This window comes from Polypterus senegalus, chromosome 1 (genome assembly GCF_016835505.1).
Source record: "Polypterus senegalus isolate Bchr_013 chromosome 1, ASM1683550v1, whole genome shotgun sequence".
NCBI classification, from domain to species: Eukaryota; Metazoa; Chordata; class Cladistia; order Polypteriformes; family Polypteridae; genus Polypterus; species Polypterus senegalus.
The window spans coordinates 67696297-67713623 of NC_053154.1; the positions used below are offsets into that span (position 1 = coordinate 67696297).

The 17327-nt window shown below is 38.5% G+C and overlaps 1 protein-coding gene across 5 annotated transcripts in view; it reads left to right on the plus strand.

Annotated features, from left to right (window-relative positions):
• LOC120527023 (aryl hydrocarbon receptor nuclear translocator-like protein 1) overlaps positions 1-17327 on the plus strand; it is a 107080-nt gene that overhangs the window by 48684 nt on the left and 41069 nt on the right. For all 5 annotated transcript variants that reach the window (XM_039750062.1, XM_039750063.1, XM_039750071.1 and 2 more), the window contains 2 exons: positions 11044-11082; positions 11247-11404. In XM_039750062.1, the coding sequence (XP_039605996.1) occupies positions 11044-11082; positions 11247-11404 (197 nt within the window). The remainder of the gene's footprint in view (positions 1-11043; positions 11083-11246; positions 11405-17327) is intronic.

Consider the following 17327-nt stretch of genomic DNA (forward strand, 5'->3'; position numbering starts at 1 on the left):
GACAGCAACTGGGCCAGAACTGAATCCAGGTGTCATGGAGATGTGAGAGAGCAGCATACAAAGAATTCTTTACAAAGAGTTGCAGTATTAGATGAAAATGCATTGCATTTTAGTAATGGTACAGGATAAGTTCATTGTATTTGCATAACAACAGATGATCACGAGGGGTTGTAGGAGTGTGTGGGAGAGCAGGAATGAATTAATTGATGTTAATTAATCAGTCAATAAATTTAGTTATTCTTCCACTTTATATTCTTACTTTTCTCTGTAAATGCAACTCCTGGCTCTTAGATTCATATCAAGGTGCCAAGAACTCACTTATTTAAGAAACAGAAAAATACCTTTTATTGATCAGCACATTACTGTACTGTGTGTGTGTGACAATACTACTCCAAGTGTTCTACAATTGTGGTAACTGCTTAAATATTGAAATAACAGACAGGAAGTAAGAGAGTTGAGACATGCAAGCCTGTTCTTTGTTCGTTTAGAGGATTCCTGGAGTTTCTTATCATTACAAGCATTTTGTTTCGTGTTTCACTTTCGGAATTTTAGTGAAGCTACAGGCAGCTCACGCGTGCTTTAATGTACAGCCATAAGGGTGGGCGAGAACTAAACTTTTAGGCTGTGAAACAAGCCTTTTATCTTCATATTAATTAAAGCCTTGTGAAAGCTGGAAATGTACCTGATACAGTCTTGAGCTTTTTAAACAGTGACAATCAAACACAAGAAAGGAGGTCTTTAGCAGGCTGTTTACTAGCTGTTTAGGGTTCTAATTTATCTAGACTTTGATACACAATTTTATGATCACAAGCCTTTAAGGATGTTGTCCTATATTGTGTGGACTTGAGTGCCATTGCTCTGGGTTCAGGTGAGGTGCTTTGCTTGTGGCGGACTGCACTCATTGTGTTTGTACCTGTGGTGTAGTCTTGTCATCTTCAGCTCACTGTTTTGCTGTGTCCTCTGCAACTTGATAGGGGAAGGTATGAATTATGGCACTAAAAAACAGTTCTGTAAGTAATTATTCTTCTCAGTCTTCAAAGACTGCGCTTCATCCCTAGTGCAGAGCTTATAAACTTGGAAGATTGGATCTCAGAAGTACTTAACCCCCCAGAGTGTCCAGAAATATCTCAGAATATCTTGCTGCAAAAAAAAAAAAAAAAAAAAACAAAAATAAAAATGGGTAAGCTTCCTGCCTTTTGCTGTGAACCACAAACTAGAGAATAGTTTGTTGTGGAGCAGCAAGCTAAAGGCAGGCTTAGCTAATGCACACAAATGATGAAGAAGAAAGAGATCAGTACAGGTAGCACAGGAAACATTCGCATCAACTCATCTTGATTAACTCCCTCTCTTTATCGAATGAACCTCAGAAAACATGCTAACCAAATGTTAGAGCTGTAACTGGCATTCTACACCCCTGTTACGTCTGTTGGTTTTCACAGAGAAGGCTTTTTGTGCCCCAGAAAGCATAACAAAATAGGACAATATCTACTGTGTCCTACAGGGTTAACTTTCAGGTCTGCTGTAAACCAAAATGAGCCAAGGAGGTCAAAGCAGACAAAAGGAAAAATGTTCATTCTCCAAAAAAAAAAAAAAGATAAGCATAATAGCAGAAGATAATGGGAGTCAAAATGTACAACATAAACATGTTTAAAAAAATTAACAGCCACATTCTGTACCCTATCTCTCTGTGGTAGGGAATTTTGTGGGTGTTGGCTCACTTGCCTACTTCCAGTTTCTTTTCTCCTTTCCCCTGTTGAGGAATATCATTGAAGTGCCAAAATTGACTTTTTGGTATGAATACATTTTCAGAGGAAGCTGCCTATGAATATTTCAGTTTTTCACAAGTATCACTGGGGGTGTGCACTGAGAGTAGCGCCTGTACAGAGTAAAGAAGGTGTAAATGTCTTCATTTATGCTGCCAGAGTTGACACAGTGGCAAATGCCTTATTGCTACTGCGTCTCTGGTCCAGGATATCAGGATGAAGTCCCTGGTGACTCTTATTTGACACTCATGCGTGAGTGAGTGTGACCAGTGACAGACTGAGATCCTGTCTAGAGTGGGTTCCTGCCTTGCACCAAGTTTGTCTCTATTTGTTCTGGACTTGTTGTTTTTTGATTTATAGAGTATTTTTACTTCATCTGAGAGTTTTACTTCATTGGTTTCTTTAACTTTTTATTTTTAGCTATTGTTTACATTCTTTTGTGTCACTTTGTTTTGCATCACACTTTGCATTTAAGAATGTGTTCCCGTTGCTGTAGTTCCATTGTACATACATCAGTTAGTGACATGTCTACTGACTGAACTTGACCCAAAAAAATAAAGTAAAGACACTTTCAGAATAGTCATAATAAAGTGTGGTTTTGGTTAAAAGTTATACATGTTCACAATTTCTTGTCCTTGAGTGTGATTTCAGGTTTTGCCCTCCTATAAACATTAGCCATGCTGATTGACTTCCTGCCATCCAAGTAAATACGTAATACAATTACCAGCAATACAATTCAGAAAACATTCCCTCTGGTCTTAGGATACTTTCAGATTAACCTCCTGCCTGCTGTAACACTAACATTACATTAATGAGGTTTGAAAAAGGGATAGATTTATACAGGAGATACACATTGTTTTCATTGTATGTACATTTATTTCTTTATATCTGCACTATATGTCATTACAAAAGCATCACATCTCACAAAACATGGCTAAATCTAGAGATATTAATAAAAGGTAAGCTGAGATACCAGCTTCCTTATATGCAAGTCACTTCAAAGCAAGCTTAGTAAAGGACAAAATGTTGAATTATGGATTTTAAGGATGTTTGCAGATTCAAACAAAATGTAGCGTAAATGTAGAATACTTTAAAGATACTTAAAAATACAGTATTACAGCTGCATACTCCCACCAAGTTCAGTTTCATTCGTGCAAGTATAGTAAGCACGTCTGAATTGACCTTTGCAGGTAAGTGATTAATAGATTAAACCAATGCAACATATGGTTTTTTGATACACATTAAATAAATCTTGATAGTCTTAAAGTTTATTACCATTTCATTTAAAAGTCAAGGATTTCAAAAAATATTGATTTAGTCACTTCAGTTATAAAAAGTCGGAGTTTGCATGTTCTCCCCGAGTCTGCGTGGGTTTCCTTCCACTGTTCAAAGACATGCAGGTTAGGTGCATTGATGATCCTAGATTGTCCCTAGTGTGTGCTTCGTGTGTGGGTGTGTGTGAGTGCCCTGCCCAGGGATTTGTTCCTGCCTTGTGTCCTGTGTTTGCTGGGATTGGCTCCAGCAGACTCCTGTGACCCTGTTTTAGGATATAGCGGGTTGGACAATGACTGACTGACTGAGTTATAATAATCTAAGAAGACAGTGCAACACCATGAACTAGGAAGGCATTTGTGTGTGTGTGTGTGTGTATGAGTATATACTGTATATAGTGAGTGTCATGCTGGATGGATAGTCCCGACCAGGACAGAAACTGGTTCCTTTTCCTCCATGCACACGATGGCCGCATTCCACTTGTGAATTTGCCATATGGATACCTACAGAACAGGCTGGCAGTTGCACACCCGTATGACAGTCCTCTCGGAGTTCTTGGGTGCAGCCGGGGGAGCTTCAGGGAAGCATTATATCTTCTTAGAACAGCGGTTCCCAAACTGTGGTACGCGTATACGCGGAGCCTTTTCAGGTGGTACGCATCGCGGTCTCTGAAATTTAATGTATCTGTGCAAAACTCTTTATGACAAGCCTGTTGTGAGCAAAAACCAATGAAACTGTTTAAATACAATAATACGTGGATTCCCAAATTTAGTGTGTTGTGAAATTTCGTCATCTGAATAAATAAAACCTATTATTCGAATCAGTATTTAGTTCATTTAACGCTACCATAATTCCGTTTCGCGGAAGTCAACTTCTACTTCTTCACTGTTTGAGCTTTTGGTCACTAGATGAAAGCACAACGCCGACACTATTTAGTCTTCGGTAACTCTGCCTCACAGAAACCGCTCGCGTTTGTTGTTATACGTGCACTGCCGCTGTATCGCATCGTAGTCACTAGATCTAAGCACAAAGCCGATACCATTTCGTCTTCGGTAACTGCGTCACATACAGGCCGAAGGCAGGATTTAGTTTCGGGCGGAATTTATCAATTTATGTACATGCACAAATTTTTTCATTAATTTTATGCATAATTTCTTCCAATTCTTTAACTTTTATTCAGATTTCGGGGCGGTTTAGACCCGAACCCCCCCTTTACAGCTCTCCCTCCCTTTCAACAAGGTGCGGGTGGTACGCAGCGCAACTCGCTTAACCTCAGGTGGTACTTGACGTCCAGAAGTTTGGAAGCCCCTGTCTTAGAAGACCTTCCACCTGTCCTGGAAGTGCTTTCTACATGCAGAGCAGTGGTAGCGGAACACACTCCCGGGTCTGGCATAAAAGAAGCTGGTTTTCCTGCAACGGTAGTCAGATTTGGGAGGAGGTGGATGAGACTACGTTAGAGGGGTGGAAAGAGAATTAAAACCCTACTATTGTACTGTGCTGCCTTGGAAAGAGGGATTGGAAACCTGTTGAGGTATTGTGTAAGTAAAACATCTTATATTCGAACCCAGGACTATGCCGCCTATACACACATGTATATATGTATATGTGTGTATATATAAAATTTATTTAAAATATATAATGTGTTAAAGCCTGGAAAAGCTGCATTAATCATTAACAACTTGGCAGTGCCATAAAGCTTTTTCCTTTTACACAGAACTTCTGAATAGGATGAATTACACATTTTCCTTAATTGCAGCACTTGACTGTAATGTAGGACACTGTGAATGTCACAAAAGCGATATCTAGGTCCTGATGTACTGTCACTAATTGATATGTAGAACAGGTCATTAGGTCAATATTTTTATATTCAGTGGCAAAGATTAATTTCTAAACAGAAGACCAGCATTTATAAAATGAAGTTTTGGGAGTCAAAAGCAAAAAATGATCATTAAAGCATAATTGCTAGGCCAAGTGCAGATCCATCAGTTATATTCAGAAGCTAATAATTTTGATCACTGCTAAGCTGCACACAGCCTCATATTACAAATGCAAAATCACAGACAATGTATTTAAATAAATGTAAAATGTTACTAGAGATGTTTAATGCCATTTCAGACACCATGTGCATCGTTCGGGCATTGTGGAAGTACTGATAATCTCCTTGTCTTTCATGGCCATGTTTTGTGTCTGGGGTCAGGCTGTTTATGAAATAGTGTTATGTGCTGCCTAGATACAAAGATAGTAAATTAGTTGTCTCAAAAAGGAAAAATTAACCTTTTACAGAAGCTCAAAAAATGTAACAATTCCGTACAAGAATTACATAAATGAAAAAAACCTCTTACTAAAGATAAAATAGCAGTCATAATGATGCCTTATAAAGGCATATTGCTGTAGGTAGTAACACTCTTCTGCTGAATAATGTGTTGGTGTTAGTGTGACATAGAGAGGATGGGTGGCATTGTTCATGATGACACTCAGTTTTGCCTTTATACTCTCCTGCACTACTACCTCCAGTGCCTTGAGCGTCCATCCCACAACAATGCCTACCTTTTAAATTAGCTTGTTAATTCAGTTGGCCTCTCTTGAAGTGAAGTTACCAGCCCAGCACGCCACAACATAGAAAATTGCACTGCCAATCACAGAATTATAGAAGATATGAAGGATGTCACTTCCTATATTACAGGAATGTGGTCTTTTAAGAGTTTTCTCTGCCCTTTCTTACATAGTTCTTCTGTGGTATGAGACTAATCAAGCATGGCTATTCATATGAATCTACCACCTCCACATTGGCTCCCTGAATTGTGACCAGGCATGAAAGTCAATAAGCATTTCTTTGTTTTTGCTAATGTTAAGTTGCAGACAGTTCTTTCTGAGCAAACTCACAAAGTTCTCCACCTATCTTCTATACACTGCCTCATCCCACTTGTCAGTACAGCCAATTAGTGCAGAATCACCGGGTGTTATATTTATAGATTAGGGTATATAGGGTGAACAAAATGGAAGATGGGACTGTTTCTTGTGGTCCTCCAGTGTTGCTTACATCAACACCAGAGACCCAGTCCTTGAGTCTCACAAACTGCTGTCCATTATCCTGGACACCATAGGCTCATCCACCTGCATATCTCTGAGCTTACCCCTTAACAAGGAATGGCCAGATAGTATTGAAAGCACTGGAGAAATAAATAAAAAAAACATAATCGTCACAGTGCTGCCAGCTTTGTCAAGATGGGAATAAGCATAGTGGAGCAGATAGATAATTGTAACTTACACTCTGTGACCTGCTGGGGATGCACCATCCACCCAAACCCAACACAGACAGACACAAGGCACAATTTCCAGCACAACACACTTTTATTTTCAGTGAGAAAGGCTTCCGAACACCCATTTCCCACAAGCAGCACAGTAGAATACAGAACAGCACTTAACAGCGCACGTCTTTCTTTCTTTCTTTCTTTCTGCCTCCACTCATCCCGACAAGCTTCATCTCCCTTCCTCCCAACTCTGGCTGGTTAGCAACATCTAGAATCAGTCCCAGCTGTGGTGAAACCCAAAGAAGGGCTCTGCAAGAATCCGTAGTGGCCTGCCTTTGTGCCCAGTGCTTCTGAGTTAGACCAAAGCTTTCCAGTGTAATTGGAATAAGTGGGCTTGAGAGTAAATGAATGCATGAGCAAACGGTGTATGGTAAAGTTTAATCAAAATGGAGATGCTAATCTAGTATATGTCTCTGTTCCCAATAACCTTGTAATTGCACCTGAGAAAAGATAGTGAAGAAAAATTTGTATTGGTATAAATCCTACCAGCAGTCTGTCTGTTTAAATTTAAAACACTGCAATGTTCAGTTACATTAAGCTTGGAGATCAGCACAATTAAAATTACACCATTTGAGAAAGTTGGCAGGTACACACAGTGACAGAGCAGTGGATCTCCCTTGAGAATGACCAGGAAGCTTTAATTTTATTCTAAATGCACTGTAATATTTTTTTTTGATTCTTTAAAACAAATGTTGGTTTACTGATAAGTGTTTCTTTGAAAAAAAATCATTTTCAGTTTATTATTGTTTCAAAAATATTTAACAAACACATTTTGTCAGCTTTTGGGAAGTATGCTTGGGTTTTCCTCACATAATCGAAAGTGATAAACCACTTTCATGAAATGTGTTACAGGTTTAAAAAACACCCGTTACAGCCAAGACTAGAGTGCTAGCGCCAGTGTGAAACCAACTTAGTGTTGCATATTCTGGATTTTCCCAGAACCAATAATGTATTAGACAAGGTCGGAAGGTGCTTGTTCTGGTGTGCATGCTGCTTGCTAAGTTGGCTTAAAATGATTCACTTGTGTAATTTTTTTAAATAGAAAATATATTTCTGAAGAAGGTGGTGTTCAGGGAAATGCAGGTTATGGGATCTCCAGAGTCAGTTGAGAGGTACTAACAGGCTAAGAGGATTGCTGCAAAGTGGTTGTGGAAGCAAAAGCTCTAGGATTGGGAGAGTTTGGAGAAGTCACAGAGAAAGACGGCCTTGAGGCTATTCTGGCAAACTGTTTGACACCTCAGAAGGGGACAGTGTGACCTTGCTTGGACTGTGTAAAGATGGATGGAGAGGTGCTAACCTTTTCTGGGGAGAGAAAATCCTTAACATGGTGGACATGCCCTTCTGTCAGGGGGCAGCACTGGACATATCCAGTGGGGAGCATCCTATCACTGGGTACTCCATGGGGGTAAGGCTGCTAGGGTGGATGAGATCCAACCAGAGATGCTGAAAGCACTGGATATTGCTGGGATAGGGTTGTTTACATGTCTGTTCGCGGAGAGGAGACTTTGATGATTCAGCCTAAGATACTGTTGGAACAACATGGATTCTGTTCTTGCCTTAGAAGAGTAGACCAGCTCTTCTCTTCTCCCTGGCCCAGTTGCTGGAGGGTGCCCAGGAGTATAATAAAAAATACATGTGTTTTGTAGATTTGGAAAAAGCATGTGACTGTGTCCCTCAGCATGTGTGACGAGAGGTGCTGCTGGAATATTGGGTAACAGGGCTGCTCTTGCATGTCGTTCATTCCCTGTATTGACACAGTAAGAGTCATGTATGAATACTTGGCATTAAGTCTAATTCATTCACTGTGGGTGTTGGACTCCGTCAAGGCTGTATCTCTTCACTGCTTCTGTTTGTGGTTTTCATGGACAGGATATCAAGGCACAGCCAAAGATGATAAGGGATTGCATCGTTGCTTTCTGGAGATGATTTTCCTCCTTGCCTCATCTGAATGTGATCTTCAGCATGCACTTGAGCGATTCGCTACAGAGTAAGAAGTGGCAGGGTTGAGGAATAGCACCACCAAGTCCGAGGTCATGATTCTCTCTCAGAAAACAGTGAATTACTCTATCCAGAAAAGGGGATAATTTGTCCTTAATCAAGGAGTTCTAGTATATTAGGATCTTGATCATAAGTCATGGAAGAAGGGAACATTAGTTTGATAAGTAGGTTGGAGAGATGACAGCTGTTCTGCAAATACTGTAGCAGTCAATGGTGGTTAAGAAAGAGCTGAGTCTAAATACAATACTCAGATTTCATATTGATCTACATCTATGTCCTCAGCTGTGGTCATGACTAAAAGAATGAGTTTGCCAGTACAAGCATTAGAAATAAGGTTTTCTTGCAAGACTGCAGAAATGACACTCCATGATAGGGTGAGATGCTCAGCAATTCATGAGAACCTCATAGTTGAGTTACTGCTTCTGCTTCTGTTGAGATGGTTTGGCTATGTCGTAAAGATATCCTCTGGCGCTCCTTTGTTCATGTTTCACTGGGTGGAGACCCTGTGGCAGATCTAGGACATGCTGGAGGGATTATGTCTCTCGGCTGGTTTGGAAGTACCTGGGAATTTCCCAGGAAGAAATTGAATCTGTGCTTGTGAGATACTTTTGGATTCTGTGATATAATGCCAGTGTTAAATGCACACCTATGTCTTTCACCCACATTAACAATACTCCTTGGAATCAAAACCAGTCAGTAATGTTATTGAAAGCTTCATTTACAGATTTGCTGTACTTTACAAAAGCAGCATTCAAAAAATTCTTTCATAGTTGTTGATGCTGGGCTGGTTATTTCCTGTCTGAGAACCATGTTTTTCATTGTTGATCTAAGCCATTGTTTCTTAACCTTTATGTATTTGTGACCCGAGTTTTCATAACAGTTTTAATCGCGCCCCCTAACGTTTTTTTGAAAGGAGCCGACTAATACCAATTTCTTCTTTTTTAATTAATGATGTATCATAGATGCATATTTTATTATAGCTACTTAACTTCTATCGACATTTATCTAACTCTGTATTTATTTCTCTAGTATCAGAATGTAGTTTAAGTTAATTTGTTTTGGTTTCAATAGATGTATTTTTCATATTTTTGATTCTTGTTTTCTTTTTTTCACATCTTAGCGCCCCCCCTTTTTGTTACTTCATGCCTCCCCCAGGGGGGCCTGCCCCACAGTTTGAGAACCACTAATCTAAGCTATCTTGCCGACATGCATGTTGACATACTTGCGGACTTCACAATTACCATACATGTTAATGGGCAAACTGATGTGATTGAGGATTATATGTAGGGCATTGAAGGACAGCTAGCAAAGATCTGTTTTAGACATCATACATTGTGCAATGTTTGCATACGTTTGGGTGAAACAAAAAGAACCATAGATACATGGAATAAATCATTAAGCAGTGTGTTGAGAGCAAGACTTTAGGGACCTTCATGTCACAACTTTATGTTATTTTGGATAATCGAGGTGAATAGGATGGACAAGCCTATTGAGACAAATGGCCTGTTCTCGTCAAAATTATTCTAATGTTGCAAAGTCACTTGAATGAGACATCAGTCAAACCAAAAATATGGGAGAAAAAAAATGCTTTCTTTAAGAGTAAGTCTTAAACTGAGGCTGATATATGGGACTGGAAATATGGTACACGGTATAGTCATCCATCTTAAAGGAGCATAGGAGTGATTTTTCAAATGTTAATGCAGCCATTAATGGCATCATAAAATTAATATTTGATACAACAAAATGGCTCGATCCATTTTTTTGATTTGGAATGTTATGTGCTCTATATTCATAAAGATTTTGAGTCTGTTTTTAGATATATCTATATACAGTATCTTCTTATTTTAATTTAAATTTTGCTTTCAGTTGATGCATAATTTTTATACATTAAATATCATTTTGTACTCTTCTGGGGGCTGGACAAGGTTAGTTCATGCCTTATATCTGATGCTGAAAAGGTAAACTTCCACAAATTTAGTAATGATTAGATGGATACTCATTTTTAGAGGATATATTAATTTGACACTTAGACAAAAATAAATCTGAATTATTTTCAAGAAAAATAATGGAAACCAACGTGTAATAAACTGTGTCTTAAAAGTTTAGTTTTTTTAACTGAAATGTCTGTCCTATCATTAATTAATCTCGTAATAGTCACCTCAGCAGTCTTCAACACCATGTACTCTGTATTCAAGATCATTGGCAATTCAGGTCCCTGGCCAGGCTGTTAATGAAGAATTCATTGTTTCTGTAAAGTGAGAGATTAATTATCCAGATATAAATTTCCCTAGTAAAATAAATTCCATATTCACAAAAGGTTCCTTGTCGCTAATTTTAAATGATTATTAGTCTTGGTTCAGTGAAAATGAAAGCACACTAGGATCAGGATCAGTGACCCTTAGCATATGAGGACCACCAGCTCTGTCACCAGCACTCACTGCTTAGTTTTTGCCCCTCCAACCAGTCGGTCTGCCATGTCCACTGTTTAAAGTAATTCTTGAGATGCATTCCTGTATGACAGAATGAGAATTGGATAGAAATATGTCCTTTCCTCAGTATCCATGTGTTAAATCAGACAGTGCAGGTTGGGGGAGTGTAAAGTTGAATGAATGAATTGGTGATTGCATATGCTAAGTTGCAAAGATTTGAAACAGAATCAGCTATACATTTAATTAAAATACAATATTTTTGAATTGCAGGGAGTGCACAGATCAACAAGGCAGAATCAAGAATGCCAGGTAATTATTAATTCAGGTCTGGGATTGACCACCATTTATTGAGCATCTTGGAGAAGTTATCAACACTTTATATAAAAACTTAGAAAAATAAGAAATGACTTTGTTTTACATGTGGTCTCTTTAATCAGTTCATTTTTTTCTTTATTTTTGTATATGTATTTTAGAGAAGCTCACAGCCAAATTGAGAAGAGACGTAGAGATAAAATGAACAGTTTCATTGATGAACTTGCCTCCTTGGTGCCTACGTGTAATGCTATGTCTAGAAAACTGGATAAACTTACTGTGCTCCGGATGGCTGTTCAACATATGAAAACTTTAAGAGGTAAGATTAAAGTATACAACTGCCTTTTCTCTGAATAATTGTGATTTGTCCTGCTTTCAAATATTTGAAGTCATTCCCATGTTGAAAAATCTTTTCAAAGAATATGCTCACAAGAAGTAAAATCTGAGCTGATTCGATCCTAAATAATCCCCAGTTCATTCTCAGAAGGTAGCTCTTTTAAAGTTCTCTAACCTTGTATAGAGGGTGCTGGATTGATGACTTTGTCTGATGGTTGAGTCTAAGATACAGGAGGAACAATGTGGATTCTGTCAAATCTTGCCATAGAAGAGTAGACAGGCTCTTCTCTTCTTCCTGGCACTATTGCTGGAGGGTGCATGGGAGTATGAACATTTACATAATGCTTTTCTCAGTACTCAAAGTGCTTTAAACAGTGAGTGGGGAGCCACTTCAACCACAACTAATGTGTAGTAGCATCCACCTTGATGATGCCATGGCAGCCATTTTTGCACCAGTACACTCACCACACATTAGCTGTTAGGTGGTGAGAGAGACAGCCAATTAGGAACAGGAGATGATTAGGGGGCCAGAATGGCTAGGCCTTGATGGGCAATTTAGCCTGGACTTTGGGATACACCCTACTAAGGATGCCCATAGATCTTTTATGACCACAGATAGTCAGGACCACGGTTTTACTACACATCTAAAGGACGGTGACATATTTTTACAGCACAGTGTTCCTATCACTGCACTATAATATTGGGGTCCACAAACACACCCCACAGGGTAAGCGCTCCTTGCTGGCCTTGCCTTTACCTCTTCCAGCAGCAACTCAAGCTTTTCCTAGATGGACTCCCATCCAAGTACTGGTCGGGCCCAAGCAAGCTTAGCTTCAGGTGGGTTACCTGTTCTGAAGTGCAGCAGAAATAAATTGGATGGCAGTCTGTTCAGAAAAATTAGATTGATAACAAAAGGAAACACAACAATTCTAATATGTTTAAAGTTGTAAATGAAGAAGTAATTCTAAGGGGTTTCTGAAAATACTGTAGCATAACTTGCAATTGAGTGTGTCCATACATTTGGATGTTGTAATTACTGAATCCAAAGATCTGTGCACCTCTAGTAACCTGAACCTCTTATTTTGCCGTTCACATATATGAGTACACATGAAGTCATCTAAAGCGGTGGTACTTAAAGTGTCTGGACCAAGGACCACTTTGCCAAAGTCAAATCTAACAGTGGACTACCTGAGTGTGACAGTCACCACTGGACCTCATTTTGCATTGCCTTTTGTAATGCAAATTTGGCAAATTCATGTGAAAAATGTATCTGAGAAATACTAAGATTAAACATTGCTGTATTTGCGTTTTGAAATACAATTTCAGTCAATAATCCATATAAAAGATTGACATGGCTATCCATTAACAGATGATACAGAATTAAGGTACAGCCTTGACCAGACGTGGGCTCTCCAGGCTGACATCAAAGTGAGTACAGTAACAGAGATCAGACGGAGTGGAGAGAGACTGAGATGGAAGAAGTGTAGAGAGATGGATGAGGGTGAGCACAAAAAGCAGACAGGAGCAGAGTAAGGAGGTGTGGAGTTCAAGCAGACATGATCATTATCATAGTCCGCAAGAAAGTCAGACTGTGTGCTCCATGTTAGCAGCATTAGAGATATTTCTTATGTTTCCAAGTATATTGATTTAGTAGTGCTAGCAGTCTTGATTGGTACAAATAAATGCTTAATTAAGTACATAACAGGATGACATCTGATCAGTTTAAAATGTCACTTTGCCTTGATGATGATCAGCTTGCAGACCACTTGATTCACACTTGGGCACCACACTTGGGGAACAATGCGTAATAGTGTTCAAACCCTTCGGCAATCACACAAGCCTCCGTTATAGGATTGGCTGATGTCAGTTGCGTAATAGCTGGAAAGGCTTTGCCCTTACAAAATATACAAATTAGTGCTGCACCCAAATGCAGTAGTGGAGCTTTCAGAGTTGCCATTTCTGATACCCCACCTTCCTGCTTCATTTCTGGCTGAAGGTTTGAGGAAAACATTCCATTGGTTTTGATGCTTGGTTCACACAAAAAGCAAACATTAGCTGTCAATGTTTTCAAGAAAATATGAAGCAAACATTTTAGTAGTTATTCCAACCACATAGCAATTGCAATATAACATCCCTACAGCGTTATGTCATAACGTTGCAAATTTCAGTAACTCTGATACCTCAGAATTCTTTCACTAGTAGTTACCACTTAGGAGGGAGTTCACATGAAATTTCCCACTAGGAAGCTCATATTTTTCTCATTTCCCATAGCATGTGAACTCAAGCACTGTGGCAAGTTGGAAAGGAAATGTGCTCTCATTTAAACCAGGCTTGAAAAGTAAACTATTCACATTTTACAGAGAAGCATTTTGTGTGCCAACACTGAATAGAGAGCCCTCACTTTGTGAAAATGTAGGACTTTAGCTTGTTAATTATAAATTATTTAATTTTATATTAGTCTTAGAGCACTCTTCATTATTACATTTGATCATCTTGTTCAGTTTTACATAAACTTCTGCCCATAACAGCTGCACTAATTGTCAAAATGGGCAATGTGATTGTTTTTTTTTTTGATTTTTGTAGCTCAGAAAGAAGCAATAAATGATTTACTGAATGTAAACCAGGGTCACATAGCTTATGCTAGGAAGGGGCACACTAATGCACACACACACACACACACCACGCACACGCACACGCACACACACACACACACACACACACACAAACACACTAACACAGAGCCAGCGTAGAGCATTCAGTCAGTCTAACAATCATTGTCATTAATGATGTCGGAGGAAACCTGGAGTACCTGCAGGAAATGCACACAGACGCAGAAGAAACTTGTAAACTTCGCACAGATTTGTGAGGGACAGTGAGTTCACTCTAAAATATTAACAATAAGAAGAAATATTTTTACTACACAGTTGTGGGAAATTATTTTGTGAACACTTCAGAACAATATGTTTTAACAATATTTCAGTGAAAATACTTGTGTTTGGGACATTGTGAGCATTCAACTGGACAGGTCACATTTGGATTAGGTGACACAAGTAATCTGAGTTTTTATCTTTTATTTTTGGTGATGTTTTGAAATTGCTTGCTGTTGTTCAAGCTGGGTCACCATTTGAAACACATTGTATCAAGAATTTGTGTGACGTTCATTAGCTGAGAAAACGTTTCATCTCATGTTTTCTTGGAGATCACTACAAACAATTTCTTTGGTCTTTCTCGCAAATCTCTTTATAAGCTTCAACGGGTCCAGAATTCAGCTGCCCGCATCATTACTAGAACCCCCTCTATTCACCATATCACTCCCGTTTTACAACAGCTTCATTAGCTTCCAGTTCAGTTCCAAATTCAATTCAAAATTCTACTACTAACTTTTAAGGCTATCCACAACCTTCCACAACCCTCCATATCTGTCCTCCATGTTGCCATTCCCTCCCGTACCCTTAGGTCCTCTTTCACCATCCACTTGACTGTCCCCTTCGTCCATCTTACCACTATGGGGAGCAGAGCATTCAGTTGCTCTGCTCCCCTGTTTTGGAACTCACTACCACCTGAGCTTAGAAATATTGAATCATTTTCACTTTTCAAATCTAAACTTAAAACTCATTTGTTTAAGACTGCTTTTTCTCTTTGATTACAATTGCTCTGTCTGATTTAAACTTTTGTATTTTACTTAAGTTTATAATTTGTGTTTTGTCTATTGTTCGGTTTCCTTGAGTGTTTACAAAGGCGCCTACAGATAAATAAAATGTATTATTAATTTGGAGTAAGTAACAGATGCAAAAATGAACATTTTTAGGTGGTGTATTCCTTTAATTGGAACAACCCCAATCCATTTTTATATTATCCTAAATTGGAAAAAATTGAATTCTGTCACTGAGGAACAGTTCAGGTATTGTTTTTAGAATTCAGAAAAAAATCATAAATGTTATTTTAAAATTGCTTACTTGATCTTTGCAGTTGTTTTAATACAGTATATATGAGAAATCACAGTAGGCTTTTTGCTTTGCGCCCTCCACCACCATAATCCATTGTCTATAGGGGAGGAGCAAAAGGTTTAGATTCATCAAAAATTTTGATCACCGGTTTTTAACGAATCTCAACGTTTTAGGGTCCCCTGATACCGGGAGTATCGTTATCTCGATGATGAGCATGTGTCTGTCTGTGTGTCACAGTTTTTTGAAGAGGGTCTAGAGCTAAAACGGCTGGATGGAAAATACCAAACTTGAAAATCAAGCCTGTTATGAGATGATGATGTGCTGATTAGTTTTTGATCCAAATTGTTCAAAAGAAAGAGGCACTCTAGAAGGACCCTCAAATACCATAATTCTGCAATTAATTATGAATTGTTTGCATCAATTGCTATCATAGTGACCTATTTTATGATCAGAAAGATCAGTGTCAGGGCAGTAAGTAAATACTGAAATGTTCTACAAGAGTATGGGTAACTTGGTAACTTGGTTCCTAGGGCGCAAAGGCTGCTGACACTCACGTCCACATTTTTTGCGATATAGCTTCCTGAAGTAGGTAGTGCATTTTCATTTTAGTTTATACATTTCATTTTCTTTTTTTATTTTGGGACACAATGGATGCAATGGTGAGTTGGTTACGGTAGTGCATTTTTGACTAAATTGTGTGTTATGTCTTTTCTTTTCTTAAATGATGTGGGTATATGATTTAATTTCACATTTATATCTCTGGGATACTAGTAATAGATTATTAACATAATTCCTTTCATCCATATCTAAAAAAAAAAAAAAGTTTACTTGTTTTTTTCACATCCTATAATTGCTTTATTACGTTTCCATCTGTGAACAAGTAATTTAACTATTAAATCGTCATGCAGTGTTTCCCAGCGGGTAGGTTGTGCGTTGTTGTAGATGGGTCGGCAAGTTCAGTTAATAAAAAACAAGGCTGTTTCATCCGTTTAATACCCTATGCAATCCCAGACCCCCCACAGTATGTACCCGAACAGCATATTTGAAACACCAAGAGGGACAATTCTCCCCTTGTTCTTCAATATTAAATACATATTAATACAATATTAAATCATTATGCTGGTTACACCAAGGGGAACTTTTTTTGATATTAAATACATTCATCTTCGTAAAACCCCAGTCCCAATCCCCCTTCATACATATAACAGAGATATAACAGACATATGTTAAAAACTCTAAGAGGGGAGTTTTTCCCCACCCACTCTCTTTTTGATTGGGTGTTGCACAAAGAAGCCGACAAGCACAAACAGTGCAATATTTCATCAGTCTGCACTGTTTTACAGAGGAAAATGTTGCCCAGGGTCATCACTGACCAAAAACAGATAAAAGTATAGGCAAAAAAAAAAGTTGACAACCACTGATACACAATACTGTGCAAAAGCTTTAGGCCATCCAAGAAAATGATTTCCCTATGCAATCATAAAAATGCTATATAAGCATTAGAGTAAATACAAAATAAAAGCTGCAAGTCATCCTTCTGAAAAGACAGAATGATTCAGTTTTGTTAGTATATCTCTGCAATCATTTTCATTGATTTTGATCAGCTGCATTGCATTTTTGACTGAAGTGCACCCCAAAGCCATAGCGGGGTGGACACCATGCTTCACTGAAGGCTGAAGGCAGGCGTTTCGTGGGTTCTTTTGACATTCTGGTGTCTTTGTGAACTCAATTTTTCAAACTTGCACTCATGTCACCATTACACTTTGTGCAATTCCATACATTATGGTCTTTGTGTACTGAAATTATTTTTATCTTGTTGCTTTTCCACAAAAGTGGTTTCTTAGCTACAACACACATAAAAGAACAGTTTCTTTTAAAACGTCTTTGCACAGTCACAGCATGTACTGTGCTTTGGTCCCAAATGATTCCGCTTGCTTATGTACTGAAGTCCATGGTGCT